Source organism: Glycine soja, chromosome 14 (assembly GCF_004193775.1).
Source record: "Glycine soja cultivar W05 chromosome 14, ASM419377v2, whole genome shotgun sequence".
NCBI lineage: Eukaryota > Viridiplantae > Streptophyta > Magnoliopsida > Fabales > Fabaceae > Glycine > Glycine soja.
This window is the reverse complement of record NC_041015.1, coordinates 44,154,046-44,175,000: the sequence shown is the minus strand read 5'-3', so window position 1 is coordinate 44,175,000 and position 20,955 is coordinate 44,154,046. Positions and strand designations below refer to the sequence as shown.

The 20,955-nt window shown below is 29.7% G+C and overlaps 1 protein-coding gene across 4 annotated transcripts; it reads right to left on the bottom strand.

Moving 5' to 3' along the window:
* Nucleotides 1–6,679: 6,679 nt before the first annotated feature.
* On the bottom strand, nucleotides 6,680–20,246 carry LOC114383123. 4 transcript variants are annotated; one of them, XM_028342722.1, is made up of 15 exons: nucleotides 20,197–20,246; nucleotides 20,058–20,111; nucleotides 18,648–18,707; nucleotides 17,919–17,939; nucleotides 15,202–15,291; nucleotides 12,471–12,571; nucleotides 12,308–12,353; nucleotides 11,705–11,829; nucleotides 11,245–11,322; nucleotides 8,585–8,714; nucleotides 8,411–8,464; nucleotides 8,233–8,304; nucleotides 7,380–7,558; nucleotides 7,208–7,287; nucleotides 6,680–6,988 (listed from the first exon to the last, which is right to left on the bottom strand). In XM_028342722.1, the coding sequence occupies exons 4-15, from the start codon at nucleotides 17,928–17,930 to the stop codon at nucleotides 6,954–6,956; spliced, it is 1,002 nt and encodes a 333-aa protein (XP_028198523.1). In that variant the 5' UTR covers nucleotides 17,931–17,939; nucleotides 18,648–18,707; nucleotides 20,058–20,111; nucleotides 20,197–20,246; the 3' UTR covers nucleotides 6,680–6,953. The 4 variants fall into 4 exon arrangements, with proteins under 4 accessions (XP_028198523.1, XP_028198521.1, XP_028198524.1 ...); XM_028342720.1 differs by having other exon boundaries at nucleotides 18,668–18,707; XM_028342723.1 differs by lacking the exon at nucleotides 20,197–20,246 and having other exon boundaries at nucleotides 20,058–20,158.
* Between the last annotated feature and the right edge of the window lie 709 nt (nucleotides 20,247–20,955).

Below are 20,955 nucleotides of genomic sequence, written 5' to 3'. Positions count from 1 at the left end.
CAGTTCATTTACCTTATGAGGCAAGACTTGGTGGTCCAGTTCAATATCGTTGGATGTATCCTTTCGAGAGGTATAAAATGAGTAATCATTTATACACCATTGTATTATATACATATAGTCATTTTTTAAAAATACTTATTCATATTAATTTTAGGTTTTTACACTCCCTAAAAAATAAAGTCAAGAATAAAGCTAGAGTTGAGGGATTGATTTGTGAAGCGTACTTAGTGGAGGAGACATCTACCTTTGTCTCGTTTTACTATCCTGATCAAATTGCAACAAGAAGGACTAGGATGCCTCGAAATGTTGATACAAATAAAGGTTCTTCATCTTCTCCTTCGATATCAATTTTCAATTACCTAGGAAGAGCAAGTGGTAAATCCAAAACATATTTTTTGGACCAAGTTGATGTTCATGTTGCTCATTTGTACGTTCTTCAAAATTGTCTAGAGGTTGATCCATATTTTGCGTAAGATGATTTTAATACTTTTATAACTCTAATTAATATTTTAATGATGTTATTTTTTTTACGTTGAGTAATTTGTTTTCTCTTTTCCAGTATTTATGAGAATTTTTTGAGAGAGTTGAATCCCACTACTTCGGATGCTCAACTTAACTAAGACATTTCATCCAACTTTCCTACATGGTTCAAGCAATATGTAGGTTAACACCTTATATATTATTGAAATAACATTTCTTCCATAATGATATGGTGTTATATATGGTGTTAATTGTTAAATTTTTTAGGTTCTAAATCCAGAAAATAATATTCAAGATTCAATATTGGTTAATTTGGCATGGGGACCTAAGAGAAAAGTTGAATCATGGCCTATCTACATTATAAATGGATACAAATTTCAAACAGTTAGTTGGAATGAAGGCATGAATTCTTCTAATTATGGTGTTCTCGTACGAGGAACTGATGGCCAACTAGAATCTGATTTTTATGGAATGTTGTCTGATATTATTCAATTGGAGTATACTGGCATCCCATTGATGAAGTTAGTTCTATTCAAGTGTGATTGGTTTGATAATACTCCTTATATAGCGACACAAGTAGATAAAAAGTATGACATTGTTGAAGTAAGACAATAAAAAAGATATACTAAAGCATATGGCCCATTCATATTTGCACAACAAGCAGAACAAGTTTATTACACAACATATCCCGAGGGACATCGAGGATGGTTAGCCATAATGAAGACAAAAACTCGCAGCAGAATCACTAACAATATAGTAAGTGAAATTGAGCAAGAGGCTCCATACCAAGATGATGAGCTTGTAGGGCTTCAAGAAGAGTTGGAACTTAACCCTAATGTCATTAATGAATCTCTTGCGGATGTTGATGGAGGTGGAGAAAATTTGATGAACCACTCCAAGTTAGTTGAAGGTGTTAGTTGACCTTCGCGATAGGTTGTTTGGAGAGTTTAAGGTAACTTGAATTATGGTGCAATTTAAAATTTATTGTTTCTTGTATGATTTCTTATTTAGTTCTTGCTTCATATTTTATGCAAAAAGAATATAGGTGGCACCTACAAGAAGAGCGAGCCATTAGAGCTGTTTTTTAGACAAAAGGTTCACGTATTTTAAAAAGTGCAATGAACAAGATCAGAAATGGTCAAGATAAAGGAAAATGGATAACAACTAATGTTCGAGCAACCTTGGACAAACATTGGGGTTCTACAGATTTCCTAAACAAGAGCTCCACTGCCAAGGCGAATTGATCTGTTGATAGAGGAGCCTCAACATACTGTGGTGGTTCCATATCTACTGCAACTCACTTTGAAAAACTGGTAATTTCACTTTATATATATATGTATGTATGTATGTATAACTCATTGATTTTCAATTCAATGTAATTAATTAAATGTTTTATAATTTTAACTTCTTAAATTTATGTAGTCAAAGGAGTTTCAAAGACCACCAACTGCTTGGGAGGTGATGGAGAAAACTAAGAAATTGAAGTCGGGAGAATGGGTCAATGACAAGTCCCATGAATTTGTTGTAAGTTGTTTCTTCTAATCCTATTACTTTATTTGATATATAGTGGCTGATATTATAAATGAACTCTTACCTTTGATGAATATCTCTTGAACCTATTTACACATCTTGATTTGCTTTTCTTTAGTTAGTGTTAAATGTTTGTGATTGGCTAGTATAAACTTTGAAGCCTACTATAGTAGATTAAAGTAAATTTTTTTCCTGTATTAGTGATGATTTTCTTCAATATTAATCCTTATATGTCTACACTTTTAACAATTTATCTTCATACCTCACTTTATATTGAAGGAGAAATATCAACATCGTCGAGATGAAATCTTACAATGTTCGACAAAGAAAGACACATCTACACAGGATTCCCCCAACACTACTACTTCTATTAATGATAATGAAATATATTTGAATGTTGTTGGAGGTCCAAATTACAAGGGGAACGTGTACGACCTAGGTACTTTGAGCAAAAGGTTTAATTGCTCAAAATCATCTCTATCTACTTCTATTGCTCCTGTGGAAGACCAAATAGAGGAAATGCGTGAGACAATTAATAAATTGAATGTTGAGCTTTTGGCAAAGGCAAATAAGGAGAAGACACTTGAGGAAAAGATGTTGCAGATGATAGAGAATCATGACCACCAAAGTCAGGAGATGCGACAACAGATGCAACAACAAAATGAGCAAATTCGTCAACAAAATGAGCAAATGCAGCGTATACTACAACACTTGCATATTCAATCTATCATACCAGCTCCAAGTCTATCACATACCATAGCAGATGAAACAGAGCACCATGTTAATGATGCTCAGGTTGATCGTCCTCATGACATTGGGAATGATCATTGACTCTTGGTTATTGTTTACTTTACTTTGATTAGGCTATATATGTTAGTTATGAATTTGAACTTTATTAACTTTTACGTTGCATTTGATTAAACTTTGAAAACTTTGAATTTGGACTTTATCAATCTTTAAAATAAAACTTTGTTACATATATATTTACTCATTATGAATGTCCACTTTTATTTATAATTTTGATTATACAATTCAATTAAAATTTATGTTTACAGTTGATAATTATTAACCAGGTCAAAATGTAACTAGAAAAACAAAACATACAACATAATTTTGCATTAAAAAAATTAACATTAAATAGCGACCGAATTAGCAACTGAAATACATTAAATTTTGAAATAAATTATATACTAGCTACCAAATTCGCAACCGAAGGTATTTTTTAAATTATATATTAAAATTGATTATTCAATAGTGACCGAAATAGCTACCGAACATCTTCTGAATTTATTTTATATTTAAGTTTAATTATATGATAGCGACTGAAATAACGACCAAATATTTTTCAATTTTATTTTAAATTTAAAATTTAATTGACCAAATTTGTGACGGACAAGTTCGATTGCAGAACTTGTCCCAAGCAAAATAGAAACCAAATACGCACCGACCGAAATTATTATTTTAGTGCGACTATTTTAGTTGCTATATAGCAGCCGAAAATAAATTCGATTACAATGGACTTAGTGACTTGGGTTTTTGCAACATGAGTACTTCGGTCGCTATTTCGGTTACTAGCACTAATAGCGACCAAATTTAATGATTTAGCGACAGAATTATTCGGTCGCTAAATCACGATTTTTTAGTAGTGCTTATTGATTTGCAAAGAGTTGTCATTGATCTTTAATGACCCTTTGCCTTTATCATGCTTCTTCATAAATTTCTTTCCAGCTTCTTGATTCCCTTGGTGGCTTACATAATGGACTGAGTGACTTCCTTGATTCTTAAGCCTCATTTCTTCCTAAACTAACAAACTATGCAATTCGTGCACATTTCATTTATCTTTCATGGTATTATAGCTCATTTGGAATGGGTCATACTTAGACGATAATGAGTTCAAAATAAACTGAAACAAGAAAGTTCTCATTCACAGTTATTCACAAGGTATTTAATCTTGTTGCAATGTTTGTCATCTCAATGACATGTTCATACATAGTACGTGAACCATCAAACTTCATGGTGGCCAATGTACTGATTAATGTCCCAGCAATAGACTTATCAACTGTTTGAGAGCGCTCTTCCACTAATCCCATAAACTCTTTAGCATTATCGGTCTTAGGGAGAGTTGTTTTAATATTGTTTGCAACAGTCATTCTCATGAACATTAGGCTGAGTCTGTTAGATCTTTCCCAAGCTTTATAATGGGTTTTCTCTTCATTTCTACTAGCATCAATAATAGTAACAAACTTCTCTTCCAACATAGCAAGATCAAGATCCAAAACACCAAGGTGAAATTTGACTTGCTCATTTCAGTCAGAGAAGTTAATTCCATTAAAATTGGCACAGATGATACATAAGAATTCAGTGAATTGAGAACATGTATTACATAATAAAATTCACATAACTATTTTGAGACATAAAATACATGTCATACATATGATTCATTCAGATAACGGTCAATGTATATTGATGTTATCCTTTGGGTGATACACCAACACACAACATACAAACATGATGATGTTAATAAAATTCTTAACATTATTTGGCAATTAAATATGCATCAATTAGTAGTATCTATTTCCTTTGGGTATATAAATAAAACTAATGATACACACAAATCGCCTACAATTTTATTCATTAATTATAAGGACAACTAATCAACCTTTGGGCGATCCATAAATGTCTTATAACAATGAATTTCAATTACCTATAAACCAATAATCATATAATTTAGCATCCATTATTCTATGAGTAATTGAAATAGTCATTAACTAGGAATTAAATAACCTTATAAATTTGGCCATTTTAGTGACTAACAAATTCAACATACATTTAATTCCAACCAAATATATATGGCCTGCACATACTTATTGTTATTAATAATTCATAGTCATTCTATTAATTTCATTCCAGGCCATAAAATAATATTCACATTTATTTGTGTTTTGCATTCAAACACGTTCAAAGAAATAATATATATATATATATATATATATATATATATACTGCTACCAATAATTTCAAAAGCATTCACATTAATTTAATTCTAAGACATAAACTTTCAATCCTTTAATGACATTCAATAATAATTTTTGGAAAAAAAAAACAACTGGGATTGAAAATAGCAAAATTGGGTTGCAAATAGAAATTTCAAAATTCAATGAGTGGCTTTCTTTCTCCATTCAATATATCATCAAATTAAATTAGATAGTACAAAATAATAAATATGAAATCTTTTCCCAAATTTAATATATACAATTCAAAGTACTCACTACGTACAAACATCATAAGTTTTTCTTCGTTGAACGCAATCAAAATAATATAATTTTACGCATTCATACCCTTTTCAATATAAGATTTCATACTTGCAAGGGAAAAAATCTCTAAATTTCATAATTAGGATTTATGCATAATTGGGAGAAATTAAATCATGAAAAATCATAAATTTGATAACAGATGCTCTGATACCACATATAAAAACTTTAAGGGGTTTTCTAGATTATCAATTACAGGAAACAAACAAAAGGATCTTGAAACATATGATTCTCACAGATAATAAATAAACATATAATGCGTACCTTTCTCCGACTTTTCTCATGTGTACTTTGATTTCCTTGGAAGATGAGAGAAATAAGATTTCACTTCCTTAGACATTTCTTTCTGCCTCTCTCTACGTTCCTGATGGTTATGGGTGAGATAAAACATTTTTCTGTCAGGAAATGGACCTTATTTCACGTTAGTGGGTATTAACCCCCTTTTATAACCACTACTCCCATCAAGTAGTAACTACCTTCAGAAACTTATCATATTTAACCTAATTACAATTTAACTCTTAATTATTAATTATTTATTTATTAGTCCCTAGATAAATCACATGCCTTCGACATGAGACATTAATTCTAACACACACTTCTTAGTGGATAATAGGACAATATCAGATTATGAATAAGGGAACATAAGAACACCACTAATGGAAAAAAATTATCAATTGCTAAAAGAATTCTATAATAGCCTATAGATTTACAGCCGCTTTAAGAAAAATGGGATTATAAAATAATTGGACCGATACAATTTGTCGAGCTTTAGGATGTGTAAACACTAAACAACATTACAAATTCATAAATGGATTTTAGGCACTTGAAAATAATCAATAGTTTTACATTTGCTAACAATGTTTCTCATTTATTTTTTTGGAAAAGAAATTAAAAACAAAATATTTATCCACACACGTGCACAGGTACACACACATACACACAATCAATTTACTTTTTTTAATCTTTTCCTTTTTAATAATTTCTTATTGTACAATGCTCAAGGCTCTAGATTTAGTAGCAAGAGCAAATTTTAATATATTGTGAGCCAGAACAATAGATTCAATAAGTTTTTAGCAATAAACTAAAAGCCCGCATAAATTGTGCACCCAAGAAAAAAAAGACCAAATGCATATAATGAAGAACCATAAAACTGAATTACTTGGCATGTGACCATAAAAATCACGGAGCCACCCAACTAATGAAAGAGATTTCATAATACTTATAGGAGAAGCTTAAATTGTTTTATCTTTATATTTTATTTTCTTGTACATACTTATCGAGAAGTTATCTACACTTAACTTTAGTCATTAACAATTATATATCTTATCAATAAATAATTGAAACAATATAAGTCAAAATTTACAGGTCTAAAGATGATGTACTTTTATAAACCAAACCCATTAAAAATGGGATAATAAGGTAATCCATGGAAGTAACAGTACTGAAATGAGTTAAACACCACAAAGACTATGCAGTTTTATGTCTCTACCGAACAGAAATCAGTAAAATAGGTCTCAAATGCACACTTAAAGTTAACTAAAAATCAGCATAGAAATAGTTCTTTTATAGAGAATTTGATTGAACTACAATAAAGACTCCAAACAGAGTAGACATGAGAATCCCACACACTTTTCATTTGAACATGTAGTACCCTTTTTCCGCTTGACCTGCATTAAGAACAACATGATTCTTTTAAAACAAACTTGAAGATTTTTGTCTCAAAATGAATGTAATGCTTGCAAGTACGTAATGTTGTAAATTTTCTTCAATATCTTACAATAAAAAGTGAATGAACTACTACGAATTTGTGCATGTTATATTAACAACAAAAAAAGCGATAACTGTGATACTCAGGGTAGTTCAAAAAAGAAATTGATTGTAATTACCGTTCTGTGCTTCAAACAATCTAATGTGAGGGTCAACAGCTAATCCAAGAGTCTCAAATATTGGATCATAGAGAGAATTGCTGAAACACACAAAAACATGACATAACAGTTAAAATCACAAAATATTATAACAAAGAGAATCTATGAATGACGAGGATTTGGGAGAACAAACCCCCTAATTTCCACTTGATTTCCAGGGTTGTTGTTCTGATTCTGCGGCCCTTGAATTTCAGGTGCATTGTTTGGTAGCTGAAGTGCAAGGCCTGTGTTAGGACCTTGCCATGCAGGTGCATTGTTTGGTAGCTGGAGTGCAAGACCTGTGTTTGGTCCTTGCCTTGGTAATGAATTTGTCTGCAAAATAGAAAAACCAAACCGTGTAAAGAACCTTCAAATCCCATCCTCATTAATACTTCACACCACAACTGTTAACAGACACGGTTAAGCCCAAAAAGAGAATAGAAAATTAGACGAAAAAAATCAACCAAATGTGATTAGTTAAAATGAGCCCAAAGATACATGTTCTATCTATACAACTTTTTAGTAACTATTCAGCTATTTAACTTATTAATCAATCTACTGCCCTTAACTAAAACAACATCTAACAAACAATCTCAATAACAGGAAAAAGAAGCAATAAAAGTCAAAAGATGAAAGGATGAAATTTGAGAATGCTAATGAATATAATCAAACTATAAGTTTAGTAAAATAATATCATCCAATTACATATATAATATTTTTTTTAGGGTAAGTTTGTTGACTTTTTTAATAAATATATATAATCATACTTATCATATTTTTTAATTGATTGATAGTAGAAAATTTTATACCATCCTAACGTCGAAATTAAACTCTAACAATATTAAAGAAATGTATAAATATTTCAAGATAGGAATTATTTAATTTTTGTGAATAATCAACTACTTAATTTGGTTATCATATTTAAAACAAAAACTTTGTTATATTATGGTCACTCCTAGTCATAAGTACTACTTGTAAATACATGAATAATAAATTAAATTAGGTACCCTTCGACGCTTAGAGGATGAACCTTCTCCAATTTCAAGTCGTTGATTGCCCAATGGTCGTTCTGCTTGTCCCTGCAATGTCAGTTGCACGTATAATTGACATTTTATATTTTAACCAAAGTAATATTCAAAACAAAATGTCCTTAAGTCTTTGCAGATATATGAATGTGGGGTTTACCTCTCTGAGTCTAAAATTCCTTGCTACTTCATTTGGTTCTTCTCTCCTCAACTCCTTTTCATGTTCCATAATGCATGTTTCGTGTGTTAGAACCCCAGAGTTGAAATTTTAACATTGACTATACCTCATCATCAAAGGCTTACAAAATAAGATAAAAAGTTATTTTGAATTTACCCTTTCAATTTGTAAGTTTTGTCTCGGATTTGGCATGGCCATGGGAATGATAACATTAGATGTACCAATGGAAGAAACCATTGGTGTGACATTCTGGTTGCCAATGTTGAGAATTAAATTTGGTGGTGCCCTATACACGATTCAACCATATGAAATAAATAAGAACATGAAGTCTCAAAGCCTAGCATTCTATAATTTCAACCCTAGTTATGTTATTTTTTCGTAGTTATAAGGGAATAATTAAAGAAATAGTAAAAGGGTAGAACACGGCATAAGGAATCAAAACTCATGTACTCACAATTTATCTCTTTGGAACTATTGCTTACCTTGCAGATGAAGATTTGGGAAGTATTGCTCTCTCAAGTTGTGTGGTGACCCTATTTGTATTATCTAGGGCTATTTGATGTGTCTGTATACTCATTGGTTGTTCCAACCTAGTTACACATATATATTATCCCACTATAACTGTATTAATCCTTACATTCAAAATGATCTTTTTTTACCCCCATAAAGTAAAAATTCCACTCAAAATATATAAAAACTAACATATCTCACAAATATATTAAAACATTGTGAGGCTAAAATATCCTATTGGAAAGTTGTTTTAATTGCAGTCACCTCTAACTGGCTTTAGTTGCAGCCTCTTCCAAAGTTGCTTTAATTGTAGCCTCAAAGGGGCGGGTGTTTAGTCCTACATCAACAAGATGTGGTCTAAGTAATGCTTATAAGGCTTGAGAAGTCCCCGCCTTATAAGTTGGTTTGCAAAATTGAGTTCGGTCCTAAACTCAAATCCTAATATGGTTTAAGAATTTAATTCTAAAGGATATTTTTAATATGATCCAAGATATTCAAGAAGATAATTCTTACATCGTGTCATATCTAGAAGCATACAATGAGACTATAAATGATTTACTTGATCCACCTCGATAAAATATGAGTTGAGGATGCATATAGAACTTATGTGGAGAGTATAAAGGATGGAGTCGTTTTCTCTCTTTAACATGCACTTTTTTTTAGTTACTGGTAGGAGAGGAGTCAGGAATTCAGCTCAAAAAGGGCCAAAAAAATATTAATTAATAAGATTTAAATTTCTAATGCATAAAATATATAAAAACCACAATATTATATATATATATATATATACATATATATATCTAATATTTTTATAAATAAAAATATAACGAGTATAAAAATAATACTATCTTTAATTATCAATATATAAAACAATAGATATGTTTTTCTAGTTCTAATTATATTGAAACATAGATTCACTTTCAAATATATTAATTGCATATTTTCTTTTATATATCTTTAATTTATTATAAAGTTTATTAACCAGACACTCAATTATTTCACAAGTAAATACATTTATTATTGACCTATTATTATTTTAATTCACACTCACATTAGTGAAAAAATTTATTATATGAATTACGAATAATGTTATTAAATACAACTATTTCTTAAACTATTTAACTCTAAGGCATTATTAATTAAAACTAATTAACTGAATCATTTTCGTAGTCTTTGGTAAATTAGTTATTATTTCTTATATATACGAATAGAGGTAATATATGAGAAAAGAAATAAATTAGATAGATATAATAATTTTGGATAATTATGTGTAATGTCCCAACATCACAAACACTCCACTAAATCCTATAATTTTTCTTTTTCTCTCTTTTATTATATCTATACATTTCTCTTTCCTTTTTCTCTCCCTATGATGTGTCAACTAACATTTTAAGTTCATATATTATTTTTTAATATTTTATTTATATATGTTAAGGGGTGTCTAAAATTAGAATGATATATATGCACACTTAAAAAAAAAAAATAGGGGGTGGGGGTAGGAGCATGGCTGAGACACCCCTCCCCTAGCCCCTTGTTGCTGGAGAAGTTGATCGTCATGTTGGATTAAACACTAATGATCGAAATTTATGCTCACGGTGATAATTATGATGGAGTCATCTCTTAAGTTTATTGTTTGTTAGATCCAAGAGATTAAATCTAAAACAATTTAATAAGAAAACAAGAATTTTACATTAACAAAAAAGTCTTTAGTGGGATTGACTATTGAGTTATAGGAAAATTAAATTAAGGGAAAGAGATCTCATATGCCATATTGAGATCCAAAGCTAATCAGCCCACCAAGTAAGTTTTGTGGGATTAACTATTGCGTTATATTCTGAGACCAAATTCTAAGATTTCCAAAAATTATATAAGTTTTCTATTCAAATGTCCTAGTAACGGTAAAGGTCCAAAACCTAGGGTTAGTATTTGCAAACTTATTTCCATGGACCAATTTTCAGGTCAATGCAAAGTGAACCCATACAATAATAGATTGTATTCATTCACTGATTTTGCATCACTTACAAGGGCCTACTTTTAAAAATAAATGAATTAATTACTAGCCTATTTTTAACATTTATGTTGAATAAAATTGATTCTAGGAATAAGATGCATAAAACATATTTGATTTTACACTTACAAAATGATTCTATTTCATCATCCGAACAAAATCTATTCTAATAAGCTCAGTTTTCAAATACCATTTGTAAAACTCATTTCATACTTACTGCAGATATGCAATTAGCAGCATAAAAAAGTTATAGCTTGCTTTATGCGAAATATGATAGTTACGACTGAAGATTACTTACCTATAGAGTTGAACAGGACCATCAACACCCTCACGATAACCATTAGGCATTGCGACTTGAGATTGGGATTGGGTATACCTACAATGAGAAAACCATTTAGCTTGATGGATCGTCCTATACTAAAAGAAAAATGATTAAGTTAAAATTGAATATTTGAAGCCAATGATTTGATACCTCGAAGACATTGAAGATTAGTTAAGAGGCAAAAAAAAATTTTCTTAACGCAAAAGGGATAAGTTATGGGGGATAATGCATTTCTATACAAGTAGAGGAATCATAATGTATGTGTATGTAATTGTGATTATATTGTGAATCATTAAAATTAACTGTGAAAATTTGATTTTTTTAGCTTGGCATACAAATTTAAAAAACATAGTCAAGGAAATGCCATTATCATCGTAAAGAACAAAGAATTATAAAAGACATGCGTAAAGGTACTAAATTAGACACCACATATCACCTAGAGTTCCATGCCTCGTGAGAGTTATTAGTATGATCATCTTGAAGAGGTGGTAATGTAGATCTTTCGCTAGTCATGATTTGTGTATTTGCTTTTCCCATGTTAACTCTTGCTATTTCATCTACCTGCTTATGAATTACAATGAATATTAGAATATCAACTTGGCTAACAAAGAATAATACAATAATGGTGTTAATTCCAAAATAATTGAAACTCCAAAAAAATTATAGATAAGAAATCATTAAAATTTTAATTAATGAAATAACATAGTTGACATCTCCTTGGTTAACATAAGAGGTTTTCTAGATTGAGAATTGTGTGTTTTAGAATTTCTTAATCCATAAATCTACCATCTAATTAAGTCTTGCAGTAACACTTTTTTAAACCCATTTTCATTGCTTTCGAGAAAGATTTTTAAAAGGAATAAAATCTCATCAATTAATCTTTATTCTTATGTTTTATATTAATCCCTTTTCAAATAATGTTACTATTTGTAGAGGAATATTTTAAATAATATACTAATTGGATATATTTGATTTGAAGACGATTGGTAGTCCATGTCACTCAAAGTATTATATTTTCGGTGATATTTCAATCCAATACCTGACTCCTTGTATGATTTTCATTTGAAATAGCCAAGCCTTGAAACCTATGTACAACATAGAAATGTAGAACATAAATTATACTTATGTTCAACAATAATGAGAAAGAATAAGACATGTATATGTACAAAAACTAGTTCATAAAATAACACAAAAAAACTTACACTGGTGGATCGTTTAGAAGTTGATTAGTAAACGGATCATAGTTCCTGGCTAAATTTTGCTGTTGAATTTGTGAACTAGTTTCTCCTAATATTAATCCCACCTAACAAATTACCAAAGTAAAATATATAAATAAAAGAAAAAAATATTAAGATTTAATTTAAGTAAAATAATCTTGATTCCTCCAAGTATGTGTATAACCAAAATTTACTCTAATCATGTATACACATTAAATACACAATGTGTGCACAAATATATATCATTTTGATATCCTAAGGGGATACAAATAAAATATGATACTAACCATCTATCTCAACCAACTAGCATTTGACCTCAACAAAAAGACAAAACTAACCACATATATAACAATAACCTCCAATGCTAAAAAAACATAGGACCTCTTATATGTTGTACAGGAAATGACAAGAGTTACAACGTTTATGCTGATAATCATATGTAGCGGCTGCCTAAGAAGGCCATTGGGTGTAAATCAGTGCATGTACAGGAATTCCTTCTACCAAACCAAACTCCTTTGCATCCATGTGGCACCCAACATAACAATTCCAAGATCCAACCCTAACTATGTATGTACAATTTATATGTAGGAAAGAAACATAACTACATCCATGTGTATTGAATCATATCTAAACTGCTATGTTACAAATTGCATGAAAAGGCACACTGATCATGTTCTATTCACACATAGCTCATTGTGATCAGCATGGGATACCGTCCACCTAATGCTACTATAGAAGTGCTCAAGCTTGCTTAATGGACACCTCTAAATCTCCTCTTAAGCTTATAGAAAAAAACATGCAATCACACCTTACACCTATATTTACTTCTCCCGAACCTTACTTCATATTCTTCACTTACTATATTCCAAACATATTTTGGGGATTTAAAAACCAACATTAATGAGAATATAAATTCCAAATCTAGCATTAATCAATTGGTAAGATTGTACTTTAACCATTTCCACAATTTGATCGATGTCTTGCCTAGTTCTGCAAAATTTGAGCATTTTTAGGAAACCAAATAGACCAAGCACTCTCACAAGACCATAGAAAGAAAGGTCATTCAAAAGATAAATTTCTTTTACTTTCCTTCATAATATCACAACCCTTACATGTCACCTCATGAACCCCAACATCTAATGAAAATATATATTTCCTGTTGAGTATAAGTTTGATTTCAAAACCTTTTGTTGAACCTATTTAATTATACAAAGTAAGCAAATGTTAGACATATATGTGACTTAAAAATGGAAATACATCTACATGCATCCAAATTTATATTATGTTCGATAAACACACATTAATGAAGACATGTGATCAATATTTACCAGGACATGCAAATGACTAAGTAGCATTTCATTTAGTGTTTGAGGTGAATAGTTTCTTTTAGTGTCTGTGCAACGACAATAATAATGTTGGAATAATCTAGAATCTCATAAACTACTTAATCCCTATTAATAAGCCAACTCTTGTGGATTAGAGGTGAAGAGTTTAGTTAGTATCATGGTCATCTAGATAAGGAGAATAGTTAATTAGAACTTGCTTGTTTGCAATGCTATAACTACTAATCCAAATGAATTTTTTGAACCTACACATTATTATACATGGGAAAACATGTACGTAATATATTGCTTCACTTATATTCTAAAAAATGAACATTTCAATTAATCACATCAGTAATCTTACAACAAATGGTTATCATCACAATTCACAACTCACGTACTCTGAATATATTCATGTTAGTGAACAGGTCACCTGACTTTTATTCATTTACTAGTCAATCAATTGGAAAAATATTATGGCATCATAATTTTAAGTTATAGAAAACAAATAATTTGGTGCAAAAGAATTTTTTGACAAATATTTTCTACTGAAAATTATTTCAATGTGATTATACCTACAAAAATGATTTCTAATAGAGCATTTTCTATATATATTTTTTTACTAAAAATGGTTGACTATGAAACAATTTTCTGTCACATGAAGATTAGGTGAAACTATAAACACATAATGAATGGGCTTCCTTCACAGTTGATGGTTAATCTCATATGAGTAGGGCATTTAGTGTGCTATGTATCCATGCAGGGGCATCAATATCCATGCAAACAATTTAAAACTTTATACCGTGGAGTCGATTAATGCCCAAATAACATAAATATGCATAAAGAAGCTAACATTGCAGTTAATTGGTTTGTAGGCAATAGTCTCATAACCTACCACTAGGATTACATGAGTTTTTAAAACATCTAATCGAATAAGCACTCTTACTATGAAATGATTTTATTGATGTTTTCCTGCCACGTAGTTTTCTAATGTAGTAGCCTTTGAGCCTCCATTGAATAAAATAAAAATAAAAAAATAAATTTTTCATAATTGAATGAAAATAATTTGAAACGAGAAATTAAATAAAAAATTAGAAACATTAAAAAAAACTAAGTTTTGGTTCAAACATGATTTTATTTTTGTGAAAAGTAATAGCTATATTGTCTGAGCTGACGGAATACTTGTTTTTTTTTTTTTTTTTTAAAAGCTTACTGAATACATGTAAGACATATTACATGGCAAACAAATATTTTATATTATGATCTCTCACAAACACAGGTAAAAAGATATTTAAAGGGTTGTTGGTAAACAAATATTGTATATTATGATCTCTCACAAACACAGGTAAAAAGATATTTAAAGGGTTGTATTACATGAATGGATAAAAACTTACCTGGTTCTGTGCAGAGAGAGGAGCAACTAACCCAGCTGCATCTTCCTCCGTGGACTGGGAATCAAGAGTTTCATTGGTGGATGGTTTGAACTAATTTGAATAAAATGCATAGACTCATGTTTAGATTCAAAGGAAAGGGAATTTTAGGATAATAATTGTATGACATAGCTATAGCTATAAAAAAGTGTAAAAAAGTTTTGATTTCCTATGAACATAACTTCTCATACCATATCATGAATGATTTTAAATGACAATTCAGCTGTAACTATGATTGTAGTAGTAGACTCTTAAATTTTCCAGAGGTGGTGTATGTTAGTGGAAAAAGAAAGTCTTTGGGTTAGGGTATTGCAAGGGTTGTAAGGAGATTTTAGGGGGGATGCTGTTGGTGAAAGGATAGGATCTGTGTAGTGGAAGTTAGGCAAGTTGGAGGGAATAAGAGAGATTGGTTTAACCAAGCTTTGGTCAAAAGGGTGGGGGATAGGAGGGACACGTTTTTCTGGAAGGATAAGTGGGCTGGGGACGATCTATTGCTGCAAACTTTTCCTAGATTATTTAGTCTTGCTGTTAATAAGGAGGCAAAGATTGGGGAAACGGGGGAGTGGGTGGATGAAAGATGGTGCTGGAAATGGGATTGGAGAAGGGAGTTTTTTGTGTGGGAAGAGGAGCTGTTTTTATTACTGCGGGTTGTTTTGGAGGATAATACACCAGTTGGAGACATACCAGTTGTGGAGCAGTGAGGCAAATGGGATATTCACGGTATCTTCAGCATATGTCTGCTTAAAGGAAAACACTATGACCGAGGGTGCTGGAATATATCAATTGGAAAGGCTTATGGAATTCTCTGATACCGCTGAAGGTGACACTGTTCGTGTGGAAGGTTCTACAAAATAGAATACCTTCCAAACAAAATCTGATGCATAGGGGAGTGCTGGAGACTGAACAGGAAGTATGCAGTTTATGCGCTTGGGAAGAGGAATCAGTGGGTTTGGTACTCTTAGTTTTAAATGGGTGGGAATATCTTCTGCAATTCACAAAAATTTTGAGACAAATATGGTACATTTTAATGGAATGGCGGGGACTGTTGGCGTTGAATCAGAAAGCTGGGAAACTATATATCATGGCTGCAATATCATGGGCAATTTGGCTAAACAGAAACAAGGTGGTGTTTTAATAGACAGATAAGGAAGCTGCTCAGATTAAGGATCACATACAAGTTTTATCTTGGAGATGGCTACGATTTTGGGAAAAAGGATTCACTTATCCGCTATCATCTTGGATAAATAATCCAATGCAATCTATTACTAACACAAGGAGAAGAAGAATATGAAACAAGGATCAGTTACTGATGTCGCGAGATACTTACGGGTTTCGGTATGGTATTCGGCTACTGCAATAAGAGGGATGGTTAGGTTTAGGACCTGCGTCGGGTTCCAATGGGTTTTTGTTTACATGGTAGCAAGTTGGTACATCTTGTACCTACTTTGCTTGTTTTAATAAAAATTGTTTTTTGCATGTATTAAAAAATAATTATAATTTTCCAAAGTAATAAAGTGATTGAGGTCTCAATAACTACAGCCACATTAAAACAAGATGCCCTTATCAATAACCACTGGGAGATGAGATGACCATCTTTATACTGAGACACAATTACTTCATCGTTAAAAAATTTATAAGTTAACTAGAACTAAAACTAAAAAGATTATGTCTTAGAACTTTCAAAAATCTTTAAAGGATTTATTTATCATTTTAGATAATTCAGAAAACAATATTAGGTTTTCGTTTTAGAAATATTTAATACTTGTTTTGCATAGATGAAAATGTACTAAATCCTTTGTTAAACACCTCTTGAGAAGTTATTAAATGAATTTAAATAATTTAAAGATAATGACACTAATAGGATATTTTAAAATATTAGGATCTAAGGCCATTTATAACTAGTTAACAATGTAAAAACAATTCTTATACTAATAGTATATCAAAATTAAGCCATTTTTTGTTTTATTTATCATATCTTTTATTACTATGTATATTGGTATATAATAGTATTATTACATGTTCCCATGAGATGACCGGGGGTGAATTATCCATGGTTGAGAAATTTTTGTGAACAAAATAAAAAGAAACAAATATATTTTTATAAAAATATGACATGACAACGTAAATCTATTTTAACTTTTCATAATGAAACAATACTAAATAATAATTTCATTGAAAAAGTTAACAGAATTCCTAAATCTATATCGCTCAAGAGATTTTCTTTGACTCATTTATTTTCTTCGCTAAAGAAAAAGGAATTAAAAATTGTTTAAGCTGAAATTTAAAAGAAATTCTAATATAAGAGGACAAAATAATAACTTCAGTATATTATTTATCTTTCCCCTCTACTTATTGAAATCTCTCTCTTATCCTTTCCTTCCCCACTCTTTTAAATCAAACATTAGCAAATTCGTTGTTAATAAAATTTAATTTTTACCAATTTAATGTAAATTCTTCCAAAATAATTATTTTGAAATGGACTTTACTATTGAAAATCCGGATCTTTAGTGACTACCCATTACACACAATTACACATACTTACCGTACTTGAAGAAAAGTTACAAGAACAACACTCTAATACATGTACAATTTTTATTTTTTTAACCATAAACCAATCATTTACAAATACATATATAATTTAAACATGCAGGCCATACTAAAAAGAGTGAACAAACTCTTACCCGATTATCCATAGAGAATACCTGAAGTACAAAAAATACAGATTGTCAACAGTAGAAGATTATGGAGTTGTTTCTCACACACACACATACAAACACACGAGAATTGAAGAAATTTCTAAATGATTTCAACTAATATAAACAAAAGTAAAAATTGATTGGATCTTACAAAAATAAATTAGTTTATACTTGGTGTTATGATCCAATTGTTTGATTAACAGTAAAACCATTGGATTTAACCAACTCTTAGTAAAAAAAATGAAATATTTTGTTAGAGTCTTGTTAATAATTTTTTGGGTAAATAGAGTCTTGAATTTAACCAACAGTTAAAAATTTCTTAAATAAATTATGATTGTTTGATTTAAAAAAAAATTATTGTTAACTTTGAAAAATTACAATAACTACATAACTTTATAAAAAATTTACAATTATATCATAAAATTACTATTTCTTTTAGTCCCTAAATTTTTTAGTTTTTAATTTTTTTTTACTAGTTAACTATCTCAACTTTTTTCATTCTTACTTTTAGTGTTTAAATAGAGACTAAAAGTAAGGACCACAAAAAATTAAGAGACTAAAATTAGTCAAAAAAATTTCAGGAAGTAAAAAAGGAATTACTAAAACGTTTAGTAACTACAGAAAATAGTATACCCTTATTTATTTAAAACATCTAAAAAATAAACAATTTTAAAAGAGTAGAGACATGATATGCATTGTACAGTGATATCATACAGTTCAACGTTAGTAATAACCTAAGTAGATTCTGTTGTAGATCTTTTTGTTGTGTTGCCTCTGCAATAAAGAGAGAGAGAAAATAAACAAGTTAGAGACAAAAAATGAGAGAAATAAAAAAAATTAAAAAAAAAGAAAAGTAAAGAGGCATATCATGTCCAGAAAAGATGACGTTAATGAATGTGTCATCAAAGATGTTAACTTTATTGCATTTAATATTAAGTTTTATATTGACTTTCTTAACTTTTGGAAATTATTATCAAAACAAATGTTTTTAAAAGAATAAAAAGTATTTTCCAAAACAAATGTTTTAAAAACCAAAAAAATAGAAACAAGAAGAAATGAATTCTCATTTTTCTTTTATTTTATTTGGTGGGCCAAACTCAAAGGCGTAGGGATACGGTATGTCATGAGACATGAGACTGGTGAGTGTGCCTAATTTTTTTTGTTTTTTTAATTAAGAAAAATCATAAAATAGAAATAAAACACACCCATACTATAATTTTTTTATCAAGTCTCTCTCTCTCTTTTCTTTTTATTAAATTTTTTAAAAAAATACCAAGCAAACAACTTATTTTGTAAAAATATTTTTATAAAATATAACATTCCACGGTAATAAATTAAAAAAAAAGTTATAGTCTTTTGTTTTTCACCTTTCACCTCAAAACTTTCATTTTTTGTATGAATTTTGAAACCTACATAGAGTAACTTTTGTATTTGACCTGAATTGATGCAACTGTAGGCATGATCCTCAATTTTATGTCATTTTTTTAAAAATTGTATTATCTAATGATTTCCTCTAATAAAAGTGATCTGAGAGCCAAATGGTTCATTCATACTTGATTTTAAAGCACATTTTTTCATTTCAAATAAATTCATCACTAGTAAATCTGAAAAAATTATACAATTTGATGGAAATTATATTAGGTTTTTTCTATTCCATTTTTATTTAAATTTTTTTTATCTGTAATCAATTAATTTCTTCTCTATTTTTTTAAAATTTTTTCACAAATACACTTCTTAAAAATAATTTAATTTGAGAAACATAATCAAACACAATACTTAAACACCTTTTTCGACATACAGTCTTTGTTTGATAAAATTGTTATTTGTATATATTTCCGTATGTAATGGCTCCTCCCAAAATACATATTATAACATTTAATTATTAAGAAGATGTGAATTCTGACATAAAAATTGATGACAAGGAGAAAGAATTAGATTATGTACATGACATAGAGTATATATTTTAGTAAAGGATTTGGCAATGCACACAAATAGATCCCTTCACACAAAATCAATTAAGACTGAAATATTTGGCTATGTGTAATAAAAATGGGTAAAGAGGAAGAGAAAATAATTGATATAGAATTTCAATCTATAAACACTATAATTTAATTGTAAAAGTACCTCATAAGAGAAACACCAGATTAATTCAGCTTGAAGTAGAGGATGAAGGAAAACCTTTCAAATGCAGATTATTTTATGAGACTCCAGAGTGAAAATAACAAGGTGATGACTTAATAAGTTATATATGGAGCCAACTTACAACAAAACCAAGTCTGGCTTCTATGCCCTTATGACATCCCTTGATTTCTACTACCTTTTCCTTTGTTAAATAAGAAGAAAAAATATAATATTTTGAAATACTGAATTAGACAAAGAGGATTGGTTACGTTACTAGAAGCTCTAGATTAAAAAGTGTACTTTCACAAAAAAGAAAAAGAAAAAGAAATTGTTTGCAATTTCTGTTAAAACTAATTAAAAAAATAAATGAAATGATTAGTTTTTGAAACTGAAGTTCAAAACTTTTTTATTTGGTGTGTTTATGCATCTGTCTGTAATTAATGGTTTTTCTTATTTCTATATGGATCCATATATAGTATTATTATAGAAATGATTGGTGCTAATTAGTGTTCAAAAGTCATTTATAAGGAATTACACAATAAAAAATATTTTTAAATATTAAAACTTTATATTTTTATTTAATATATGTATATATATATATATATATATATATTTATTACAATACTCAGTTATTATAATTTGTAAACAGTCAATATGCAATGTACTAAAAAGCCAAAAGATGAATAAATACAATGTACTTTTTTATTTGTAGTAACTTATTGATATTTATTTTTGGTTTAAATTCAATATTTAAAAGAGTCACAAAGGGACAAAGTGGCACTACCATCCATAAGAAAGGATGACTTGACAAGAGACAACTTGTATAAAGCATAAGATAATACATGCATGAGTTTTGATTGGTGTATTAAGTGGGGTCCATTAGTGTTCAATGTTGAATTTA

What these genes read in the sequence shown, in the direction of transcription:
- LOC114383123 (XM_028342722.1), bottom strand. An exon ending in CTCTCTCTGCACAGAACCAG is followed by an intron (nt 12,572 to 15,201) that starts GTAAGTTTTTAT and finishes GTAATTTGTTAG; the next exon opens with GTGGGATTAATATTAGGAGA. An exon ending in AAAACTTACAAATTGAAAGG is followed by an intron (nt 8,465 to 8,584) that starts GTAAATTCAAAA and finishes GAACATGAAAAG; the next exon opens with GAGTTGAGGAGAGAAGAACC.